The sequence below is a fragment of the Asterias amurensis genome, chromosome 13, assembly GCF_032118995.1.
Source record: "Asterias amurensis chromosome 13, ASM3211899v1".
NCBI lineage: Eukaryota > Metazoa > Echinodermata > Asteroidea > Forcipulatida > Asteriidae > Asterias > Asterias amurensis.
The window spans coordinates 9,719,005-9,744,127 of record NC_092660.1 but is presented as its reverse complement, the minus strand read 5'-3'; the positions used below and the strand labels follow the sequence as shown (position 1 = coordinate 9,744,127).

The 25,123-nt window shown below is 40.6% G+C and overlaps 1 protein-coding gene across 10 annotated transcripts in view; it reads left to right on the top strand.

Moving 5' to 3' along the window:
- Nucleotides 1–25,123, top strand: part of LOC139945907 (microtubule-associated serine/threonine-protein kinase 3-like) — a 107,255-nt gene that overhangs the window by 37,349 nt on the left and 44,783 nt on the right. For 7 of the 10 annotated variants that reach the window (XM_071943417.1, XM_071943416.1, XM_071943415.1 and 4 more), the window contains one exon: nt 22,800–23,105. In XM_071943417.1, the coding sequence (XP_071799518.1) occupies nt 22,800–23,105 (306 nt within the window). Of the gene's footprint in view, nt 1–17,257; nt 17,674–22,799; nt 23,106–25,123 lie in introns of those variants that run through there. The other 3 variants (XM_071943423.1, XM_071943422.1, XM_071943421.1) reach the window with 1 other exon arrangement.

The window sequence follows — 25,123 nt, the reverse complement described above, 5'->3', positions numbered from 1 at the left end:
GCACTGATAATGCAAGCATCTCAAAGCCTAGAGGCGCTCCGAACCACGGTCCCCTGCTCCCCCACTATACCCCTACTCAACCCACCCCGCGTCCCCTTACTGTACCCCTCTCAACCAACCCACCCTCCCCCACCCCTCCCTCCCCCCACCCCTCCCTCCCCCACACACCCCTCCCCCACACACCCCTTCCCTCCCCCACACACCCCTTCCCTCCCCCACACACCCCTCCCTCCCCCACACACCCCTCCCTCCCCCACACACCCCTCCCTCCCCCACACACCCCTCCCTCCCCCACACACCCCTCCCTCCCCCACACACCCCTCCCTCCCCCACACACCCCTCCCTCCCCCACACACCCCTCCCTCCCCCACACACCCCTCCCTCCCCCACACACCCCTCCCTCCCCCACACACCCCTCCCTCCCCCACACACCCCTCCCTCCCCCACACACCCCTCCCTCCCCCACACACCCCTCCCTCCCCCACACACCCCTCCCTCCCCCACACACCCCTCCCTCCCCCACACACAGACACAAGAGGTTGCGTGCAGGCAATTTGGCAAAATGGTGACACAGGTGTTCCTCATCATGGTCACTCCCAGTGATAAAGTGTTCTTAGTGTCTGCGCTGAGGATATGACGCGTACCTGACAAAATATCCTGCCCCCCCCCCCCCCTCTCTTTTTTGTTGCCCTTCTTCTTGCTTCCCCACATACTTTCTTGATCAAGTTGACATGTGGGACATACTTGTGATAAATGGTTGGCGGGTACTCCCTGGGGGTTCTGATTCAACAAATAGGGATAACAACTTCACTTTATCATAATTGTATAAGACTGAAATCTGTAACATATGAAATTGTTGGGCACACAAAGAATAACAATGCCAGATATTGCCTTCTTATTTTTTTTTATATTTTTTTTTTTTGGCGGGGGGGGGGGGGGGAGGTGAAGGGAAAGATCTAACAAACAAATACAAAATTGGAGGTGTGCAATAAATTTATCTTAATTCTAAGCACGGGGGCTGTGGAGCCAAGAGGTCAAAGTGTTAACCACAAGACATATTTATATGACTTCCGTCTTCAACAGCTCTGTGGAAACATGTTTTGTCTGAGTATGGTCGTAATTTTGAAAGAGTTTTGGAAACATTGTGCACAAAATGTAAAACTAGATTTGAATCTCCTCAACTTACCTCAAAACAAGATTCAAATATCCATAGTGTCCATTTGTAAACTCTACAGCCGTAGATGCCGTTGGTACCCGTGTCACATTGTACCCGTGTTACATTGCTAAATGTTGAGGTTCTTTATGAAAATCCAGTAAGAGTTTTCACTGCTTTCTCATCAAGAAGGCACCCGTGTTCAGCTAAAACTTTATCATGTAACTTTTATGTATCTTTCTTGATAATTTTGCCTTTCAATCGGTATTACGTTGAGGAAAAACAAATGTGTGACCCTACCTTTTATTATCAGTAAGGATGATGTAAGAAAGTTACAGACTGTTTGCGGTGGCTGTGTGTTGCCAGAACGCAGCAGTGTACTACATGTATATCTCTTTTAACCAACATCCGTAGCTGTAGAGGAAATTGCTTGAATCCGACATGGCTTAAGTATACGGTAAGGACAAAATGAGAAATTACAGACTCCTGGCAAAGACCCTGTTGTTATATTTTAAGTTTGGCTGGTAAACAGAGAATCTTTCCAAGCGTATTCCAGCTTAGAAAAAAAACAACTCTGGGGCAGGCAGTTTTATGTAAAGCATTTAAAGGCAGTGGACACTATTGGTAATTGTCAAAGACTAGCCTTCACAGTTTGTGAGCTCAATCGGCCATCAAAGTTGCGAGATTATAATGAAAGAAAAAAACACCCTTGTCACACGAAGTTGTGTGCGTTTAGATGGTTGATTTCGAGACCTCAAGTTCTAAATCTGAGGTCTCGAAATCAAATTCGTGGAAAATTACTTCTTTCTCGAAAACTATGGCACTTCAGAGTGAGCCGTTTCTCACAATGTTTTATACCATCAACCTCTCCCCATTACTCATCACCAAGAAAGGTTTTATGCTAATAATTTTTTTGAGTAATTACTAATAGTGTTCACTGCCTTTAATAATAAAATGAATAATAACGAGTTCTTGGCCCATTTTAAAGTAACGTCTCAATGCGTTTTACATTATTCCCTGGTCATTGGGCCAATGAAATTCCTGTAATCTTTCTCAGCTCCCTGGGGAGTATACAGCCCCGGGCTGCTATGGTGCTCCAAAGGCTTTACATACACAATGTGAACTTCTCCCCTCGCATGTACCCATTTATACCCATTTAGCTGCTGTTCTTAATTATACCTTCAAGCGTACTAAGCCTAAGGCATGCTTATTAAACCAATCTCTGGTAAGTCAGATTCAAGTCATAAATTTAACTTCAAGTTAACTTCAGTTAAGTTCCGTTAGTCATCAGTGACTCTCATAAGTTTACTATTAAGTTTGACGGACGTATAATTCGTGGAATATTTTACCTTCTGACCTGCGGCGGGTGGGTCTCTTGAGTTTAGTGGGTTGAATGTGTCTTCTTGAAGGGACATCATGTTTGCAGGGATTACGGACAGTGCAACAGTATGTAGTCTGACTTTGTATTTTCATGACAGTCCTGCACTGATCGATTTATGGACGATTCTTAAACGTGTACGTACAAAACTTTTCGTAATTTTTAAAAACATTTTTCCTTCAGAAAGAGTAGCAAAATGTTTGATGATTATTTACTAGTCTTTATTTTTGGCGTGTCATGGCCAAGTGGTGAAGCTTACTGGACTCAGGGTCTGGTGTTTCAAGAGTGTGGGTTTGAGTCCTGGTCAAATAAATAAACTTTTCTTTCGTAAATCTTCACACTGAAACTAGCTCAATGCAATTCCTCTTAATAATTGGGAACTTCTTATAATAGCGCATTTTACAAAGTATCAATGCATTTTACATTAGTGCCCTGTTGGCCAATAACCGTCATTTAACCTTTCTCAGCTCCTGAGCTGACTTGGTGCTTCAAAGGCTTTTTCAAAAACAAAATCAACATCTACCCTCACATGCACCCATTTGTACCCCTACTGAGTGAAGAGAAGCAGTTATAGTAAAGCAACTTGCTCAAGAAGGACACAAGTGTCATGACCAGGATTCGAACCCACACCCCATGTCTACAGCCATCATAAATTGAATTCCACTCTAAACACTTGGCCATGACACTTATGGCTTCTGGTACGTAATTGTTGAAGACTGTTTGTGTGAAGCGTGTGTGACTAACAGTGGAATTGCGCTGCACTTACAAAACACGCTTGACCTAGTTCACTGATGTCATTAACCACTTTCAATCTTTGGTAGGCGATGCACACATAGTTTGATCTGCACTGTATCTTGACATCATGTAATTGGACCGCTGACCAACTTGGTAGTCCATGGGCAGATTGTAGCCATGCGTGTGTAACATTTGTGAGTGGGTACATTTTAAATGACTTTGGTTTGAAAAAAGAAAAGTTTACTAAAGCGGAGCGGGGTTTGAACCAACGACCTCTGGATTAATTTGCCGATGCTCCACCAACTGAGCTATCCAGCCCTATGTTAGCAGCCATATAATAATAACTAACTGTCATAGCCAACCGCTAACTATCATAGCCAGGGATCACACCCAAGTTTCGATACAACCTGGGAATCGGCAGCCAGGGGATCACCTGGGACGGCGGCTTTCTAGATACATGTAGCTCAGTTGGTAGAGCGCCGACTTGTTTCCAAATAAATTGAAAGGTAGCAATCAAATTTGTCAGATAATTAACACAACTGGTGGCTGAACAAATTGGCACAAGTTAACAATTTAAGTGTACAATTGTAAATGTTAAAAGTATCACATCAGCATGAAGGCTATAGTCTTTGATTGATTTCATGTAATATGTTTGACTTACCCATCAAAGAGCAAACAGTTTCACGGACACATATACTGGTAATGGCGAAAAAAGGTGACAAGATGTACCTTATGGATCCCGCTACGTCGTGGTCAGAACATCAGCTACGTCGCTTGAACTTGTAAAATAAAATAGCTGTCTGGTTTGGTTTTCAAACATTCCAATAATCACCAGCCTGCTGTCACACTCGTTTACATTGCAAGCCAGCTTCCTCATCTTGATCATCTTATGAGGAGAGTATTTTTTTTCGGCGCCCGTGCGCAGATGGCCGTCTCCGGCTGGCTAGTAATTTTCTCCATACAGGCCTGACCACTCTTTGATTATTTTCCCATTGATTTCCCGCCAGTTTTCTTCAACAAGATGTTGAGCTGGAGTGGGATGGGTGACTGTCTTGTGACACGATCGTATCGCCTGTCACTTAAGCTTGGAGTCTGTAATTAGAGTTTCGTCCATGTTTGACTTGATGATTTAAAAGTAATACGATTTATTATCACTACCTTGTAATTCCAATCAGTCTGGCCATCTTTTACATGTATAAAGTGGTTTTCTTGCTTTGCATTTTGGTGCTCGTTAGAGTCAAGAAATTTTTCAAAATGAAAATGTCCTTGCCCTTTCAAAGGTGAAACTCCAGGCCTGCATCCATCAGCAAGGATAAAACGGGCCATACGTATTGAAGACACCAACCTCACAATATGTGATTTCTTTCCCTTGTGTGCCCCCTTCCCCCACGAGTTGTCCATTTTCCTCTTCCCCTCTGCTTGAAATATGAGAGCGCCTCTCGCTGCCACCCTCCCTCAGGTAGTGAGTAACTTCCAGGTACAGGAACAAATACAGAATTTACGACACACCGTCAGAGTCCAAAATTCACTCCCCGTACTAAACTGAAGTTCTGTTTCACCCCAATGTTTTGCCATCTTGGCATGTTGAAGTTAATAGAGTAAGGAACCCTTACCCTTCCTTTTCACACTATGAGGACGTTCCGACACAGTGGGTTTAACTCATGGTTTAAACCCCAACTCTGTGTGTCTGAACGGTTCACAAGTTAGACTGAATCAGGTTCAACCCACAAAAGTTAGACCGTCGACCATTGCTGTCTGAACGCAAGGGGAACTTTTTTTAACGACCACCCCCTCGCTGCTAGTAAAAGTTCAACTTTTACGCTAGGGTCTAACTTAGTACGCTGTCTGAACATGCCCTATTCTACCTTTCCTTATTTGAACATTGTTTGTTTGTTTGTTTGTTTGTTTGTTTGTTTGTTTGTTTGTTTGTTTGTTTGTGGGTTTCAAGACTTGCCTCAACCACTACCCCAGCATACATTGTCTCCTAAAAAAAGTGGTGAACTAGTGAGCACCCCTTCACAACTTGCCCTGTGGGCTACTAAAAAATGTACCCAATATAGATCTATTTAAAGAAAGAAAACACATTCAAGATGTGTATAATGCAGATAAATTTATCATATTTTTTTTGGGCGCGAGAATGTAACCAATAAACTGGTTGTGATCGCTGCCTAATGAATCAAGTTTTGACATTACTACATGTTACAAATCTTGTCCCAATTAAAGTAAAAATGGATATGAAATATTAACAGTTACCCCCATCAAAGATTCAGGTCATTTATTGTGATTGTTTGCAGACGAAAGTAAAAGTGTTTCATTCAATCTTCATGTAGAGGCAATATTAAACCTCTTTTGTCCCTCTACCCATTAATTTTCAAGTCGCTGCAGAAAGTAATTTCCAAGTTGCTGCAGAAAGTAATTTCCAACAAATTTTCATCAAAACAAAAAATTCTTGCACTAAACAGAAACATGTTTTCTTCTTGAACACAAACCAACCCGCTCCCGCTAAGCTTTAATTCTTTCCCTGCCGTCACCTGAAGTGAAAATCCCACAGGATAAATGCCGCATTTCTATCCAATTTCCTGCTGCAATTTCCTTCCGTTGGTTTGAGGAGGGGGGGGGGGGGGGGCCACAAATCCTTGTGACTCAATCAGTTTTCATCCCTGTAACTGGATTGGGCCAGCTGTTCAACCAGAAAAGAAAAAAAAGCTCTTGACTTTCTTTGTGTGGCAGGTTTAGGAAGGCCTCTGAAATTCGGATTCTTAAAAGGGATTGTAAATTGTACGCTTTTTATTTTTTGGCCCATTTTTTGGGGTGCTCTTTCTTGTCAAACTGTGATCCTGGAGATGGGGTGGAGAATTATCATTAACTTGTCATTGTGTAACAAGGTACCTTACTTCGCAAACTAGCAAGGCTTGCAGTGACACCATTTATATAAAATTTCTCTTGGCATCTGTCACATTTGTCTTTGGCTGATCCACTCTACGCACCCCTCAAGCATGGTAGCCCCCAAAAGAGGCATCAAGAGTTTGCTCAAAGTTGGTAATTGTTGCTTTTAGATCGGCCAAAACTTATATTTCTGAATTCTGTTTGGTCTTGTTCTGATTATTTCAAACTTTGCATATATACATGTATATCATGCCTTATTTTGATTGGTGGGAAGTTTGTATCTACTTCAATCGGATTGGTCCAGCTGTGTCCATTTACTTCACTCTGATTGGCTAAACCTTTACCAAGCTGCATTCATATCAGCCAATCAAGCCTTCACCTTGGAATACTAGCAGCTGTCACTGAACCCTCTCAGGTGGCTGTGAAAACGATTATTTCAAACTAATTTTACTTGTAAATTATTTAGCTCAACACTTTTGTTATTCACCCTCTGTTGCCGGGATTTTCATGCAAATTAAGTTTTGATGCCAGAAGATATTTTCGTACCATGGTGGATCAGTGTTGGGGGGCTTTCACTCAGGAAAGTCATTTGATCTCAGAGCGTTTTATTTTTGCATAAACTTTGTCTTTGCTTGGGTCCTTTATAAAGCTGTTAAGAGTAGACTCTTTCGCTAACACGATGGGAGACCTTTGAGACGCTGGTGGCAGCAGACAATATTCAATTTCGGGGGGCGGGGGGTGGGGGGGGGCGGCTCTGCCTGCATACACATACCCAGTATTTGGGCGCGTAGGTCTTTATTAGCTTTATACTCCCCTCGATCCACGTGCACTACTGGCGAAAACTGTTTAAAAGGATCGTTCAAAAGTCGCCCATTATTTGTTGTAAAAAGAAAATAAGTATAGCCATGATATGCTAAATAGAATGAAGATTAGTTTGCATTATTCCTTTGACATATCCTAAAAGTTGCTTCATTTAATAATGTAGGTCACACCTTTTGATAAGTTCTCCCCGCTGGGCTTCCTGAAAATCTGTTGCAAAATATACAACGCTAAAATTGAGCCAGACATTTTTTCTCTGTGTGCATGTAGATAATTTTCTCGTTTGGCATATGGTTTTATTCCTGTTTCTTAATTGAAGCCGACAGTCCATGCATGAGTTGACAGCACATGAGTGTAGGTTAACATCTTACATGTATACATGTTGGACTGCGACTTAATCAATGATAATGTCATGCACGTGAGCCAAGCGTAATGGGAGATAAGATCAGTTAAAGTACATCACTGCACGGCATAAACACACATCATGTCAAACATATAATGGTACAAATAACGGTATATGTACATGTAGTCTGGTACCTTAAGTTATTCCCATTAATGTCAGGCATGTGAGCCAAGCGTAATGGGAGACAAGATCATATAAAGTACAACACTGCACGACATAAAAACACATCATGTCAAACATGTTCAAATTCAAGTAGGCATGTTACTGATAGTACAAATTATGCTATGTACGTGTAGTCTGGTACCTTATGTTATTCCCATTAATGTCAGGCATGTGAGCCAAGCGTAATGGGAGACAAGATCAGTTAAAGTACATCACTGCACGACATGAACACATGTCAAACATGTTCAGATTGAAGTAGACATGCTACTGAAGGTACAAATTATGGTATGTACGTGTAGTCTGGTACCTTATGTTATTCCCATTATGTGGGCAGAGGATACTGGGAACCCATTAATATTTACTATTGTCCTGTACATTCCATTTGCGGTAGCACATCTACTTTGCTATGTAGATTGTTCTTTGAAAACTTGCTTTGTTATTTGTTCTACTGCCGTCGAGTAGATTTTGAAATTCAGGAGACTGCTTAGTTCTGAAAAGAGCTTATTAACAATTACCTGGGCGGATCGTAGGAAATTGGCCGGGAGTACTTCTTTCCTCTTGTACAGAAGTACCCCTGACCGACCTAAAATTGTTTATAGAATTAGTGAGATTGATTCCAAGCACACAATGAAGGCACAATAGGGGTACCAATACTTTGAAGTAGGCACTTTACAAAATGTCTTTATTTTTTAAATTATTATTATGAATGTAAAGAAATACAAAGTTGTATTAATAATTCAAAAGTCCTAGTCCAAATTCTGAGGCACATTTTCTTTGCCCCTCTGCTCTCCTGACTCGGCATGGCACACACTTAGAACAGAATACGTTTTGGCAAAGAGTCTGGTCCCAACCCAGTGAAGGATTGTATTAGCAGAGCAAAATGCTATGCAAAATATCTCAGTTGCTTCTCAAAAGTCATCATTTGCTACTCAATATTACCATTCAGTGTTAGCACAATTTGTTCAGTCAAAATATTTCGCCCTGCAAAAGTACTGGATGAAAGCATTCCTTGCAACCCAAGTGCCAATGAGGGTCACGGCCACCATTAAACCACACAGTTTCCAGCGTCGGCTTCAATTTGCAACATGACTTTGTCGAATCTTGTCAACCGAGTAGATGACTCTACAGCTTTGTAAAATTATGACACGTTAAAGGAACACGTTGCCTTGGATCGGTCGAGTTGGTCTTTGAAAAGTGTTTGTAACCGTTTTTTATAAAATGCATATGGTTAGAAAGATGTTGTAAAAGTAGAATACAATGATCCACACAAACATGCCTCGAAATTGCGTGGTTTTCCTTTTACCTCGTCGACTAACACGTCGGCCATTTATGGGGGTCAAAATTTTGACTCCCATAAATGGCCGACCATGTTAGTTCGCACAGTAACAGGAAAACCATGCAATTTCAAGGCAAACTTGTGTGGATCATTGTATTCTACTTTTAAAACATCTTTCCAACCATATGCATTTTATAAAAAACGGTTACAAACGCTTTTGTTTTGACCAACTCGTCCGATCCAAGGCAACATGTTCCTTTAAAGAAGAGGATTATCATCATCTTAGAGTCCAGGAAGCCCTAGGGCCTTTCTCAAACCACGGCTTGGGCTCCGGCTCAGGGTCCGCGTGCTGATATCCGTGCAATACGCGCTGCTCCATAATGCAGGTTACAGTGCAAGCTGCGTACACAGCACGCGGAGCCTAAGCCTGAGCCGGAGCCCAAGCCGTGGTTTGAGAAAGGCCCCTAGTTTGTCTACCTCAATGGTTTGCCCACTTGTTGGATATACATTAATTTTGGTTTTTACCCATACTCGACACCGATGTGTGTTAGCACTGTATACTTCCCCGAATCCTGTAAAAAAATATATCACAGGCATGTTACTCGGGTGGGATTCGAACCCACGACCCTTGCAATTCTAGAGCAGTGCCTTACCAACTAGACTACCGAGGTTGCCCGGTAGCTACATGTATAAATGTTTAGAAAATTAATGCTCAGATTCAATTTATTTTCTTATTTTTGTTTTATAGTTTCCTGCAAGAGATTCAGGAGTTGATCCTAGAGCCTCAAGGGCTCTGCCTTAAGAGCAATGTTTCCATGCAATAGGCTTTTAAGACAATTCACTATACCTTGTTTTAATTCAACGTGATTATCGTTTCCTTACATGGTTTCGACTCATTGCATAGGACCTTGTCTGACAGGTTTCCTCGGGCCTCCCAGTTTCAGTGATTAAGTTCACTTTGGATTCATCTTATGAATATGAATTACAGTATGAGACCCATTTTGTAAAGTACCTTTCGACTTGAATGGGTGCTGCAAAGCATTCTGCATCCAGTAGCAGTATGTCAGAAAACACCAGGGCTAAATTTCATAAAGCCTGTAAGCACAAATCTTTTGCTGATCAAAAATTGGTTACCAGCCAACAAACCATACCGTTAGCAATGTTGGCACTGGTCATTTCTTACTCAGCCAAGAAATTAGCTATTATACAGATTTGTTCTGCTAAACAGCTTTATGAAGTTGGTCCCAGGCCATAGTACATATTGAGTTTAGTTATCTGGACTGTTACTTCACGTAGGCAACAGGAGGCAGTTACATCCTAGTGCCCGGGGTCATTGCCGTGGAGCCTTCCGAAAGATTCCATTAGAATTTCACACTTCCAGCAAGACCTGCCCTTCAATTTATAGAATAAAACTGCCTTGCCCTTGCTAGAACATTGTTTGGGTCTTCCTCCACGCCCCCATGTTTTTACAGCCAAAGTACATGCAAAGCGGGCCAAGTCAATAAAATAGTATGTTGTTAACGTCAGCAACTTGATAGGGTTGGGTAGTTCATCACACGTCACCTGTCGTAGGCCCCAGCCCCCCCCCCCCCCCCCCCCCCCCCCCCGTCATAACACATACACTGTAGATCAATAGTTTAGCCAATATTTGCATGAACTGGCCTACATTAATGCAGAATTGCTCTCTAGTGATTAACATCTGAATGTATAGGATGTCAGTGCGGTTAGGGTGTAGACCTGCGAGTTATCATAGAATGCTGACTAAGAGAGTGTGTTTTATGCTAGATGCAAGATGGCGTCTCAGTGGATTGGTACATGATCTGAAGGCACAGTGAAGGCCTGGCCGCCTGGGCCCATTTTCATAGAGCTGCATAAGCACGAAAAAATAGCTAAGCACAACTAAATTTTGCTTAACAGAAACTGGTTACAGGGCCAATTTTTCTGACGAGTCCATCCATCCATAATGAAAACTTAACCCTTTAATCAAATATTGCACAAGCCAAGACCCAATAATATCATTAAACTGAGCCCTATATTAGAAAATAGCAGGTTTATTTGATAAGCATAAAGTTCAGTGGGGCCCAGGTTCACTAATGGAAACTTCATGGAAAGTTGTCAAGTTGTCTAAGCTTTTAAAACAAGATTTTGTGCTTACAGGCTTTTGTGCTTACAGGCTTTTAAAATTTGGTTGTGATATTTAATTCTTGTAAGGGGCAGTTATTAAGGGTACCTGTCCAAGAGAAAGATAAAAAATTCTTCCTACTGGCACATTTCAAGGGGCATCCAGGCATGTTTCCTTCTGTTGTATCGGGCTTGAAAATGGTGCTTAGCAGTTTTTTCTTCTAAGCAAAAACAAGCCGGGAACCAGTCACAAACAAACATGCATTACAATGTATTTTGGCTGGTAACCTGTTTCTGCTGAGCAAGATTTTGATGCACTGCTGACCGCTGAGAAGCAGGAAGCAGCTAATGAGCATCAACACTGTCCAACACATGTAGTTCAGTTTGCAAGGAAATATCAATTACTGAACGACACGCAGGTTGATCTTATTGATAACAAAAAATTGCTAGAACTTGTTCTCTTCTTGAACTGATTGCGTTAAAGGAACACGTTGCCTTGGATCGGACGAGTTGGTCTTTGAAAAGCGTTTGTAACCGTTTTTTATAAAATGCATATGGGTAGAAAGATGTTGTAAAAGTAGAATACAATGATCCACACAAACATGCCTCGAAATTGCGTGGTTTTCCTTTTACCTCGTCGACAAACACGTCGGCCATTTATGGGGGTCAACATTTTTACTCCCATAAATGGCCGACCGTGTTAGTTCGCACAGTAGAAGGAAAACCACGCAATTTCGAGGCAAACTTGTGTGGATCATTGTATTCTACTTTTAAAACATCTTTCCAACCATATGCATTTTATAAAAAACGGTTACAAACGCTTTTGTTTTGACCAACTCGTCCGATCCAAGGCAACGTGTTCCTTTAATGAGGTCCTCCCCCTCCCCACCCATACGAAGAAAGATACAAAGATAATTGTCATAAATAAAGTATGTCCTTGCATCTATAACCTTTATTTCAACCTTTTATAGGCCTAGCAAAACAAAATAAGTGGAGCACCAGTGTAACAATGTAAATTTGTTTGGAATTTAGCGATTTTTTTGTGCTTACAGGCTTTGAGAAATTGAGCCCGGGCCTGTTTATCAATTAAACATGGAATAAACAAGACATTTGAGTTTTGAGCTTAATTTAGCAGGCCAACCTAACCAGGGGATTGCTTCCAATGGCCCTTTGCCCTTGCCTTGGTGTCCCTTGAAAGGTTCCAGTTGAAATTTGAATTTTCCTCGTAAAGGTGCCCTTTAATAAGGAAAACCTGCCTTGCCCTTACATCAATAAGTATCAGACCTAGTTGTATACCGATTTCCTTTCATCATTTCTAGTTTATTTAGTTTCAAGGGGAGATTTCCAGGTTTTTCATTGTTCGTTTGGAATGTTTTTATGATGCAGATTAGCTGTTTTTGATTATCAGGCGGAGACCTCGAAGGCTTTGTTTTGTTTAACACGACCAAATGTTGGCATATGACTCATCAGAACTAAGTGAATGTTATTGATCGATAGAATTCTCACGTCGTCATCGGGAATATTAAAAATGAATTCCTCGTCTGCCTGGATGCATACATGTGTACAAAGCAGTACCCTGTCCGTGACATCTCCCTACTGACACGACACCCTGGCGTTAATTAAGAAATAAACCTGTGATTATTTCTCTGTGTTCAGCTTTTAATAGGGTATGAATTTATCCCTGTCAATCCAGAAAATGTCATTTGATCTAAACCTTTGATTAGAAGAGCTTGAATTTGGAGGGAAAATTTACAAGACCATTATTGAATGGTATTTCATTAGATCAGAGTCAATATTTGAACATGATTAAGACATTACAGAATGCAGTATTATTCTTCATTAGTATTCAATTAAAAATACACAGGACTACTGGACTTGTCTGGCCATGAGTTTAGTAACACTAAGACTACTGGTGTAATAAATACTGGCCTCTGGTCTACGACCCAGTGTACAAAAATTCAAGTTGGATTAGGAGCCTGAGAAAGTTTGCAACAGTCATGTCATTTTGATATTATGTTTAGTTTATTTCAGGGTGGGGTAGGGGGAGGGTCTTTTTATCAGGTAAACAAATTACAAAAAGTATCTTTACCACAAACAATTTTGTTTGAGCGAATAAATTTAGCAGCTAAAATAATTTTCCATGTGTAATGTCTGTGACTGGTTTCGGATCATTTTTGCTCAGCAGATAATTGTTAAGTCGGTATTTTTACTTAAGCAGTTCTAGGATTGGGTCCTGTTGACCTTTGGTAAATATGCGAGTTGCGTAGAGCAATGATTTGACTGTGCAATGCAATGTACATTGAGTATCCATGGAAGGAAAACCTGTTGTTGGGCTGTGTGATGGATTGCGGGGGAAGATTCGTTTTTTGTTGATTTCACCTATCGATTTTTTATTTGGTGATGTCCCAAACAGCCAGCTCACAAAGATCAACTCCTTTTTTACCCATCTTTTTTAACCAGCCGTTTGAAAAGCATTCAAGAGACATGTTGAAGAAACGCAATCTTGCTTGCCCCCCATCACCTGTTCTTGGCAAGTTAATCAACGAGGCGTCAGCTGGTGAGGGGATAGACATGCACATGCTGTAGAAATTCTACATACAGTGTTTGTGAAGTGTCGTTCCTGCATAGCGTCCCTGGCTGTTATGTAGTTCATCTTATTCTGGAAGACTTGGGGGAAAGGACTTGGTGGAAACTTGGGATTACACTATCAACCCACGCTGGGTACCCTCTGCTGAGCAGCTCTAGTTCTCAGGGTAGTTTATTTTTTAAAGGTGCTAGGGTTGGCAGGGGGGTTGAAGGTATGTTTAAGGGGGTAGGGGAATGGTTGTACAGAGATTGGTTTGGGATTGTGATGCAAGAAGGTCCGGGGAAGGGGAGTTGGACTTGTGGGAGGATCTTGAGGGATGGGAAAATGATAAATGATGTGGAGAGGCAGCAGGAGAATGACGATGCAGGACACAGGGAGGAAGGCTGATGCGGGGACGGCAGGCTGTGGAGTGATGTTAAGGACGGGAATGACGCTAAGAAGGGCACTGGAGAGGGCAGCGAGGGGATTGAAGGAGCGAGAAGCCGGCAGGGTATAATCGGAACATGTCCAAATATGAATGATAACTGTCGATTCCAAGTTGGAACCAACTCCCAAGTGGGATTGCACGTACATGTACGTAGATTGTAGGAAAGGACAACCACAGGAGCATTCAGTGTGTGCGTATTACGCATTCTTAACTGTTGAGCTCTAATATTTAAAAAAATGCCTTGATTAGATTCAAGTACAGCTTTTCTTGTTTTTTTGTGGTTTTTTTTGTACAATTTTTGCTGCATATATACTTAATCACTTTGTCGAAATTGTACTACATCAGTGTGAGGATGAAAAACAAACTTAATATATCCTTTATCCCGATGAAAAATTAACACTTTTGAAACAACTTTATTGTGGAATAATACAGGCCCATTGAAAGTTAATTTGTAACATCGCTTGTTTCTGTTTTGGTTTTGATTGTACTCCCAAAGTGTTTTTCAACAATTTATTGAAACACGTTGTTATAATGATAACAATAATAATTTGGCACTGGAGTTATGTTTTTAAACCAAAATTAATAATTGATTATTAAAGTTTCAGTTCTGTGATTGAAAATGTCTCAGAAGTTGGTGGTTAAGTGCTAATAACAACTGAATTATTATATTAGTTTTAATTAACACCAATTGATTATGCTATCTGTGTTTCCAGCAAGGAAATACAGAGTAATTTAGACACAAAACCTCCCCTGTTTTAGCGTCTCTTGCTTTAATAGCAACTGTTCATTGATGGCAATGTGTCAAAAATGTCTGCAATTTGCCTTGGAACTCCACCATGACACCTGATATTTATAATCCTCTTCTTTTTACGGATTCAATGTTAAAAGTCTATTGTTTTTGAACAAAGGGCTTTTGTGTTTGATTGTTTCTTATGTGTCGGGTGGTAAGCAGGCATTCTGAATGCCAATGCCATTTGTGGTATTTTTATATCATCCCCTTTTTTCATTGTTATATTGAATGTGATGAATGTATCAAAAGTAAACAAAATTTCAAAGAGATGTTTAAAGGGCAAAGAGGAAATTTAACCCCCATCTCCTTTGATTTTTGAGCTACTGGCAAACCAAACTTTAAAAACCGAATGAGTGAACAGGACAGGACATGGTAAAATGCGCCCACCCTTGGGAGCAAATACAATCTTTTTTTGAGGCCTAGTAGACCCAAAATGCCTCAGGTTTGAAGTTAGCAATCCAGGGACGCATTTGTTGGACCAATTGTCAACAATCTCTAAAGACCATGACCTTCAAGACTTTGAGTGACAATTAATTATTCCTAGAGGCTTGGCGGAAGATTTTGTCACCATTCAGTGCTGTGTGCTGTGCCCACAAAACCTGACTCAATAAGTACAATTTTGTAGGTTTAATGTAAACCAGCTGGGCCAAATTTCATTGAGCTGCTTAAATGCCGATGTTTTGCTCATTACGTGAGTTTCTATTTAATAGCGCTGTTAACCGTAGCACCCCAAAACACACGTTTTAACCGTTTGTTGCTTACTGTATGAAAAGGAATGATGTTACAATGCAAATCCATGGTGAACCTGCAAGCTGCCCGCCTCACCTCCTTGCTATCTTGTCCGCAGTATTTTCTGCTATAGTTAGCACAAAAATTTGCTTACCTGGCTCCAATTTCATAAAGCTGTTCAGCAGGAATTACTGCTTGAAAAATGTCTTTGCTAAGCAAAATAGTAAGTGAGGGATCAGTCACCCAATGCACACTTACTGTAATTTTGGCTGGTAAACTTTTACTGATGAACAAGATGTGCTTAGCTAGTTTTTGGTGGTTACAAGCTTTATGAAATTGGACCCAGGCTGCAGGCTTGTAGTAGTTTCAACCCCTGCCATTAGACATGTTTTGACTCGCATGTAAATCATCTGTGAGCTGAACATGCAAAATGAGCATACAGTTACTGTACAAAGAGCAAGGATCAAATTAAATGTGTTTCTAAGATTCATTGTCGGCCAATCAAGGTTTGCATTATTCATAACGGACATCAGTCTACAGAGAAACACAACCCAAGAAGCCATCACACATTGTTTTGAATTTAAAGGGGCTGTACTGTCGCAGTCTTGATCACAGAGAGTCTGTGGCCAGACATTAAAGATAGTGGACACTATTGGTAATTGTCAAAGACCAGTCTTCTCACCTGGTGTATCTCAACATATGCATGAAATAACAAGCCTGTGAAAATTTGAGCTCAATCGGTCGTCAAAGTTGCGACATAATAAATGAAGAAAAAACACCCTTGTCACACGAAGTTGTGTGCTTTCAGATGCTTGATTTCGAGACCTCAAATTCTTAATCTGAGGTCTCAAAATCAAATTCGTGGAAAATTACTTCTTTCTCGAAAACTACATCGCTTCAGAGGGAGACGTTTCTCACAATGTTTTTTACTATCAACCTCTCCCTATTACTTGTTACGAAGTAAGGTTTTATGCTAATAATTGTTTTGAGTAATTACCAATAGTGTCCACTGCTTCTTAAATTCTGAATTGTCACCAAGTTACTGGACATGCGCGCGTGATGATAATGAAGGCGCCCTTTCAACCCTGTGTTGTGATGTGGCATTTTGCGCGCACGCATAGGGACTCAGTGAGAGTTTATGTATCCATAATTAGAGTATGATCATGACGACAGTGCCCCTTTAAAAAAAACTGTGAGAGCCTTCATTCAACATAACAAATACTGTAAATATTGGTCCTTTCTATATGGTTTCATGCTGTAGATGGTTAGGGATTTCTTTTTTATATGGTTTTGACCGAATGTCTGCCAAGCATGTCTGTGAGCCAGCCCTTTAAATTTGGTCCTTGTGTTGGACCAAGCTATGGAACAAGTCAATGTATACTGAGCTACTAGACTGAATTCCTGTATGAATTATGCAAACCTTGATTGCCTTAATAATGAATCCCAGAAACACATGACGGTGCAACTGTATTCCCATTTTGTCGACTTATCCACTCCCAGATGATTTACATGGAAGTCAAAGGCTAAATGGCATTCGTATCAAATTGATAGCAATGCACATTGTGAACAACTTCGCCTTTATACCAGATATATTTAATTGGGATCGACCATTTCAAGAAAGGGGGTGTTTGACGAGTGATGTGGGGGAGCAAAGCTGCATTATGATTGGCACTGACTTTGACATTTCAAGTATCAGGATCCTTCTGTCTCTCTCCAAGAATGGACTGTTCCACTCTGTCAGTAGCATGCAAACGGTTTACATGCTTGATTCTAGCGTGTGTAGTGGGCCTCGGAGATATGTCAAATGTAGATCTCTTACACCCCCCTGAAGAAATTTTCTGAACGTGTTCACGGATGGAGTGTAAGACTTGAGATGTGAAGCTGATGATGATGCACCTTGCGTATAGTCATTGTCATGGAGGAGTTAAAACTGCATGCTTGTGGACTTACAAATCTCCAGCAAGTCGTGTCGTTTGCGACAAACCTTCCAATATGAAGAATTTTCCTCTGGCTTCTGAAACAGTTCTGTGACGGTTGAGATATTTTCCTATCTTGAGTTGTGGAGTGGATTTATGAGCCTTTCTTCATTCCCGAGGTGGGACGGACATTCTTAAGACGCTTGCGTTTGTTTTTCATCTTCTTCCGATATGAAGTCGTTGGGACAGCGCCGTCCTAATGCAAAGGCACCGTGCCACATCCAGATAGTGGTAAGAGAAGCTGATCCAAATAATCTTGTTCTTTTTAGTAAAAAAAAATTAGGTGTCATTTTAAAATGGTATTTCATCATAACAACTGATTGTGTAGGATTTGAAACTTTGCATGGTGGAACTCCAGAAGACGATTAGAGCACACTGATCGAAAGGTCGAGTTGAAACCAACGGTTTTTTTCAGAACCACCCCAACTCATAAGAGATAGTCATTACATGGTGTTACCGAAAACCTTTCCAATCTGATTTTGTGTTAGAACATGTACAGGTAACAGAAAATGGTGTTTTGATTTGTCACCTTTTTCTTGCGAGTTAAAGTGTTTTTGTATTCTTAGTCAAACTTTGTGCTTAGCCCCTTACGACTAGAGTATATAGTTTTAGTTTTATTTACAATCATCGCCTATGGCTAAACCCAATACATGTGCATACGTGTATAACAAGAACCAAGGCTTACTGTTGATTTTTTGTTTTACTACTTTTTGATAGTACAAATTTCTTGAACTCGAACCAACGACCTCTGGAGTACATGTAATATGCCAGCGCTCTACCAACAGAACTAATCTAACCCCATTATTGTTATAACACACTCGGTTTCTATTTGCGGTACGTGCCAACTTGCAGATTATAATGTGTGAATGCTTTATGCTTGAGCGGATCATAAGGTGAGAGTAGAACAGCCACAGACTATTATTCCACTTGACATGTTGACATTTTCATGAAATGGGTGTAATGTTTGTCGGAAGTAAAATGGATCACTGACAGGTGAGCCGAGCCATTACTACTGAATTACTCACTCTCAGACAAAATAAGGTTGAATTGACATTTTCCCCAGTCATTAAATCGTTGAATAGTGTCGCCACCCCCCTCCCCCATTGCGTTTTCTCAGGTGCCACCTTACTAACTTTTCATCAATGGGAGACTTTTGGACGGTTCTTTTTTTTACAGTCCTCACTAGTATTCCTCGTGCTCATGTCCAACGTGCGTAATACTAAGCATGTGCGCACACGCTCAGAGCTGCAAAAAAGGGCCGCTATGTCTGCTGCCACCAATGTCTCAAAGGTCTCCCATTACTCCTCTGTTTTATTATGTTTGTCCTTTTTTCCCTGTTACGTGTTGCAGTCACATCAACCTCATTCCCAGGTGTACGGTCACGCTGTGCCATTTTCCCATATTTCTTTCCCAGAATGCCATCCAGCATCGTTATGGTTACATTAATTTGAGTGATGAAGAAGCTACTGTACTATTTCTAATGCTACACTCAGAACATGTGTAGTTCACATACTGTTTTCTTAGGAGTTAAATGTTCTTGTAATACTTGAAGATTTTGAAGATGGAAAGGTGGGTGATGGGGCGAGGGGGGATGGTCTCAGTGATGTTTATACATACCCATGTACATGTACATACCCCATGTACATGGAAAAGGGAAGGGGTAATGCACTCTACCTGTGTTTTGAAAATGTCAAGAACTTTTGACGACCCCTAAATCCTTCGTTTATAAATTGAACTTTATTAGACACGTGGATGGAGTTAGTGTAAAGTCTGGAAATAGAAGTGATGATAAATCAGGCAGTTGATAATGGGAATCGGTACAGGTGGGAATTGGTCAAACTCTGAACTAGACAACTACTGCAATAGGAAGTGACTGAAATACATTATTAAACCATGCAACTTTTTTTATAGCTCTGTCATTAAACTAAAGCTGCATTTTTGCAGTTGCAAAAAGCTGTGCTTTTTAAAGCCATTGGACACTTTCGGTAAACAGTAATGTCCAAGGCCCACACTTCTTGTATCACAACTTCTATATGAAATAACCAACCTGTGAAAATTTAGGCTCAATCAGTCATCGGAGTCGGGAGAAAACAACGGGAAAACCCACCCACACGATTCACCGTGTCATGACATGTGTTTAAAATATTTCATGGAATAATATTTCAAGAGAAGTCTTTCACCATTACCTTCTGTAAACCCTGTAAGTTATTTGTAAATCTGTGAACTTTTAATTTGTTTTCTGTACCGAAAGTGTCCAATGGCTTTAAATGAACATTTTCAAGGTTCTTTGAAGTGGAAACCATCTGGGCATAATATCATGGCTCTGGTTCTTGCGGAATTCCGCGCTTATGGTCACAATTTCCGGTTACAGCGTCAGCACCAAATTTCTGGACTAGCCATACATGAAGAATGCTTGGTAGCGTGAAATATGCATGCCATAAGCATTAACTATTTTTTTAACCTGTATAGTACACTTAACTAGTAAAGAGACTTTTTCTCACCACTTGAACGGTACATTGTCCATACAAAATCCATACTCCCTGTGGGTCCTATGCTTTTGTTATTGCACATTAAGGCAATCTGTTTCTTGTATGCATGTATACCAGACTATAGTGAACTCTGTTTTTGGCAATCCCCAGAGTACATTTTACGACCGGATAATTTAAAAACACATCAAGTACGCAGACTCAGTGAAGTCTGACGACACATAAAAAACGTCTGCTGTCCATTGATTTGTTCTTAATATAAACTGGCAGTGGCGTATTCAAATTACTTTCAGTTGCTCATTTGCAGCCTTACAAAAGCCAGCCCCCCCCCCCTCTTCCAACGTACACATACTGTACACAGCTTCGTCGTTGAAGAATGATGATGGAGGAAACCAAAGCCCCGTGGTAAATTTCGGTCTGCTTGATTGAGTGAAAGATATGAAGCCTGAGATGACAACCAATATTTGTTATCCGGAGAAGCCCTGCGGCAAAATAATGACATTTAACAAAAAAAAATGTATTGAAAGCATTAGCTTGGCTGGATTGGGTTACACTTCTACATGCTACATGAGTAATTTTGTGGGGTGGGAAACAGACGGGCATGTGCACTTCCACTTGTACCATGCCTTTTTTAAACTTTGGCAAAATTGCTTTGACTATTACAAATGAGCATCACTAACCAAAGGAATTTGTTTTTAGATCAAATTTCAACAGCATCCTCTAGCTATCTTGTAACACTTAGTCAAGAATCTTCAGCATTTAGCAATGACAGGTTGATTAAGCGTCTTGTGTTAAAGACTAACTTCATGTAGACTTGGTCACCTTTTAGCGCCTGGTAATGACAGGTCCAAAGTGTCTTGTGGTAAAGACTACACATTCTCGGTGACTTGTCTCTCCAGCAGTGGCACTGGCAAAGACTGGATTTGAAGCTTGGCTGGATGCCAAGCACGCGGGGATAGACAGGGGCGACTGATGTTGAAACAAGTGTAAGAGCACATGTTAAGGAATCGTTTCAGATTTTCGCTTTTGTGGCTGTTTAATCATTCACATGGTGATGCTTGGTGACGTACATGTACATCTGAACTTTAAAAAGTGTTTGTAATTCTCTTATACAGTCTGTAAGAAGTCTAATGTAAATAATATCAGAGTCACCTGCAAGTATTTTACAAGTGTCTTGGCAATAATGCGCTAGATGTTTACGTGTTTAGGCTTTGTTTTTACACAAGACCTTTTAATACAATTTCTAGCGTGACTTGTACAAATCATTACAGATTTGTTTTAAATTTCCTTGTGTTAAGGTTGTAATTAAATTAAGAGATAATTTGGACATAAAGTAGACAGTTTATGCAATCCCCTTCATCTCAAATCAGATAACCAAATTCCTGTCATCAAATTGTTGAGCTTCAAGAAAATTTCTCAGATTCCACACAGGCATAAAAGTCCAGCCACTTACTTAGGGGCAAAAAAGAAGCCTTTCATTCTAGCACAGATCTTTTATTCTCCCCTTAAACTAACAACTAATAGATAACCTGTTTCTTGAAGTCAATTTACGTCAATAAACGGGAACGTGGGCAGACTTCCGTCAGACCAAAGTCTCTCGCTGTAACCAATACCAACAGGGTCTAGGCCCCTTTATCTTCAAGAACATGACGAGTGAATTGTTCCCTCTTCTTGTACCTTATAAGGTGAATTCGGTTGCCCTTAGAAGAGTAGCCGTTTTGCGATCGGCAGTCGATGGAGATATTTTTATTCATGTATGTGTAAGGACTACGGTGTTCGCTTCCCACGAGCATTGTCTGTCGTCCTTTGAGCGAGCATCCGCTGCCTTAAGATAAGGTTTCGTCGCTGTCAAAGAGTTCAGAGACATTTAAGGAGTTGTTGATGAATTTTAAGATGCGGACAGATTTTTGATACTCTTGTATGGGATTTTGTAATTGAAGGTGCTCGCTGTTTTTCTCGTGAAGCTCTGTGAGGCAGACAGGTGGGGTGGGGGGAGTTCAATTATTGTTTTAGTTTTATACAAGAGATCATTTTTGATAATCTTTATTTACACTACAGGATGACTGTTTATGTAATTTTCTTCCCAAAATTAAATTGTTCTTTAAAGGATTGGTGCAGGATTTTGTGTGGTTTGGCTGAGTTTGAACTGGGGCTACGGCTATGGCTGGTTCAACACGTGTTGAAGTATAGGAGATGCTTAGTAACTGTCTAGTCGTAGCCGCCTATAAATTTGGATTCAGCCTAAGTTTCAAGCAATGAAGCTCTGTGCTTATAAAAGTCTAAAGGTCATACCAGTGCCAATCCTCCAGAGAAATATCTCTATCTGAAAGCTCCCTGATAAAAAAATAAAGTTCATACCAGTACCAATCCTCCAGAGAATTAGTTCTCATCTGAAAGCTCACTGATTATAAAGTTCATACCAATACCAATCCTCTGAGGAGATGTCTAAATTTACTGTCAAGGATGAACAAATAACACTTTAAGAGCCGCCTGCTCAAGTCAACAGGCGCCGATTTCACAAAGAGCTAAGATTAATCTAAAGGTGTATCAATCTTAATTGCTAAGCAAAGTGTGATGTCACAACTCAAATCCCCATGGTGATATTGTACAACACTCGTCTTATAAGATGAATCTTAGTGCTTTTTCGAAATGGAGCCCAGGGGTGTTACATAGCTGTGTATTGGGAGAATTGCTACATGGAGGGACAAGTTTTCTTTGGTCACGTGGTCGCTGGACGTAATTTGCGATCCAAATGTAGCACAACTCAATAGGCAGACTAGTCTGGCACCCTGATATTTGTGTTGAGCAAATTATTCTCTATCGCAAAACAGTGAGTTGTAAATCTTATTTTGATTATTTTTTTCATTCCAGTCTGACTATGATGAAGAGAGAGGTCCAGCAGAGTATAGCAGCACCAAGCCAGCCAGTGCCGGATTCGCCAACTCCTTCCCCCGGGGCTTCCGGTTAGGGCGCCCTCTTTCAATAGATGAGAGTCGCATCGCACGGAGAGGAAGCCTTGGCGCGGGTCTCCTCACCACCGCGCAGTTCCCGGCGGGAGCAGGGAATACTGGTTACCATACGAGCACAACGAACGCCTTGACCCTAGGGGAGTCATCTAATCTACAGAGAGTCAGACATTTACTGGGTCAGTCTGCCCCATCACTCTCTGCAAATCTTGTAAGTAACTTCACTAATTTTTGGTGGATTAACGGTGATACACCCAAGGTGGATGCTTTAAGGCACAGGGGTCAATTTCACAAATAAACTTAGGATTAGTCCTGTGAGATATTAACAACTTTCTGTGCTAGTCCTAAGTTTTAAAGGAACATTACAGAATTGGTTTTGCTAACAAAACAGTTGCTGGCAGTGTAAGCACTTTATGTTATCCATCATAAACATAAACTGACAAACCTGTGGAGGTTTGAGATCAATTAGCCATCTGGGTCTCGAGAGAATAATGAAAAACCGATTACAAATTTTGCATTGCATCGATGCCAAAACAAAAATGAATAAAACGCTCACTGAGCGATAAACTCCAAACGCGAAATTAGATTATTTATTTTGCATCATGAATGACATTTCAGACAGAAAAATTTCAAGGGATGTTTTCACTTATCGTCATCATTAGACTGTGTAAGTTTTATGTAAATCTGTGATCTTCACGATTTGGGTTTCTTACCAATTCTGTAACGTTCCTTTAACTCTGTGTGAAATCCACCCCTTGGGTCACAAAAAGTTAAGACTAGTCTTTATCTCGAGTTAGGACTAGTTGCTCGTCCGAACTTATGACTAGCATTATTGTTTTTAATATATCCTAAGACTATTCATAACTCTTTTGTGGAATGGACCCCTGGACACCTTTTGTAGTTATCAAAGACCAGTATTCTCAGTTGGTGTATCCCAACATGCATGAAATAGCAAATCTGTGAAAATTTTGACTTTTGATCATCTATGTAAGTTGCAAGAGAATAATGAAAGAAAAAACACCCTTGTTGCACAAATTTGTGTGCTTTCTGATGCCTGATGAGATGCTTCAGGCCTGAAGTCTTTAAACATTTTAGTGAGAGAAACCACCTCTTTCTCAAAAACTCTATAAATTCCGACCCATTTGTTTTTGATTGACAGAGATTTAAAGACTTGTTATCTTTTCACAACTTCCATGAGGACTCTACCTATATGGAAAACGAGAGCATTACTAACTTGAATTTGACCTTTGAGCCACTCTTTCAAAACAATAGGAAATAAAAAAATAATAAATTTACACTCTTTCAGATCATCTGTCGAGTCTATCAATTTTGTTTTGATGACCTCCGCATCCGAATGGGAAATGGCATGAATTTCCTCTTCTGTTTCAACTACAAAAATTGCATTCTGGACTTAAGGAAAGGCCATTGTCAATTCATTGTCTAAAATATCTGCTTCAATTGAGGCAGGACACGAGGTTGTGAGTTCGAAGCCAAGCTAACCACTGATTTAACAATGACTCTAGAATAAATACTGTCGTCTAGTTGCCCGAATCACAATCTCTTGATTAATACGCAATTCATTATCATAGACGTTAAAGGCAGTGGACACTATTGGTAATTACTCAAAATAATTATTAGCATAAAACCTTTCTTGGTGACGAGTAGTAGGGAGAGGTTGATGGTATAAAACATTGTGAGAAACGGCACCCTCTGAAGTGCCATAGTTTTCGAGAAAGAAGTAATTTTCCACGAATTTGATTTCGAGACCTCAGATTTAGAACTTGAGGTCTCGAAATCAACCATCTAAACGTACACACCTTCGAGTGACAAGGGTGTTTTTTTCTTTCATTCATATCTCCCAAGTTCGATGACTGATTGAGCTCAAATTTTCACAGGTTTGTTATTTTATGCACGTGTTGAGATACACCAACTGTGAAGGCTAGTCTTTGACAATTACCAATAGTGTCCACTGGCTTTAAACCAATGTTTGTATTTCTAGAGATTGGCTGTCACCAGCTTGTTGTTTATATGAGTTTGCTGAGTTTCCTTGGCAGGAAGATCATCTAAACTAATCAACAAACAAATGGCTATAACTTCTACTAGTATTTCATTTGTATTTTATACAACTTCCCCACCACACACACGCATCCGATCCCAAATCGCCATTTTCATGCATGAAACCTGCTTTGGCCTCACGCCAGAAGCAAATCGAACTACATGTGCAAAACC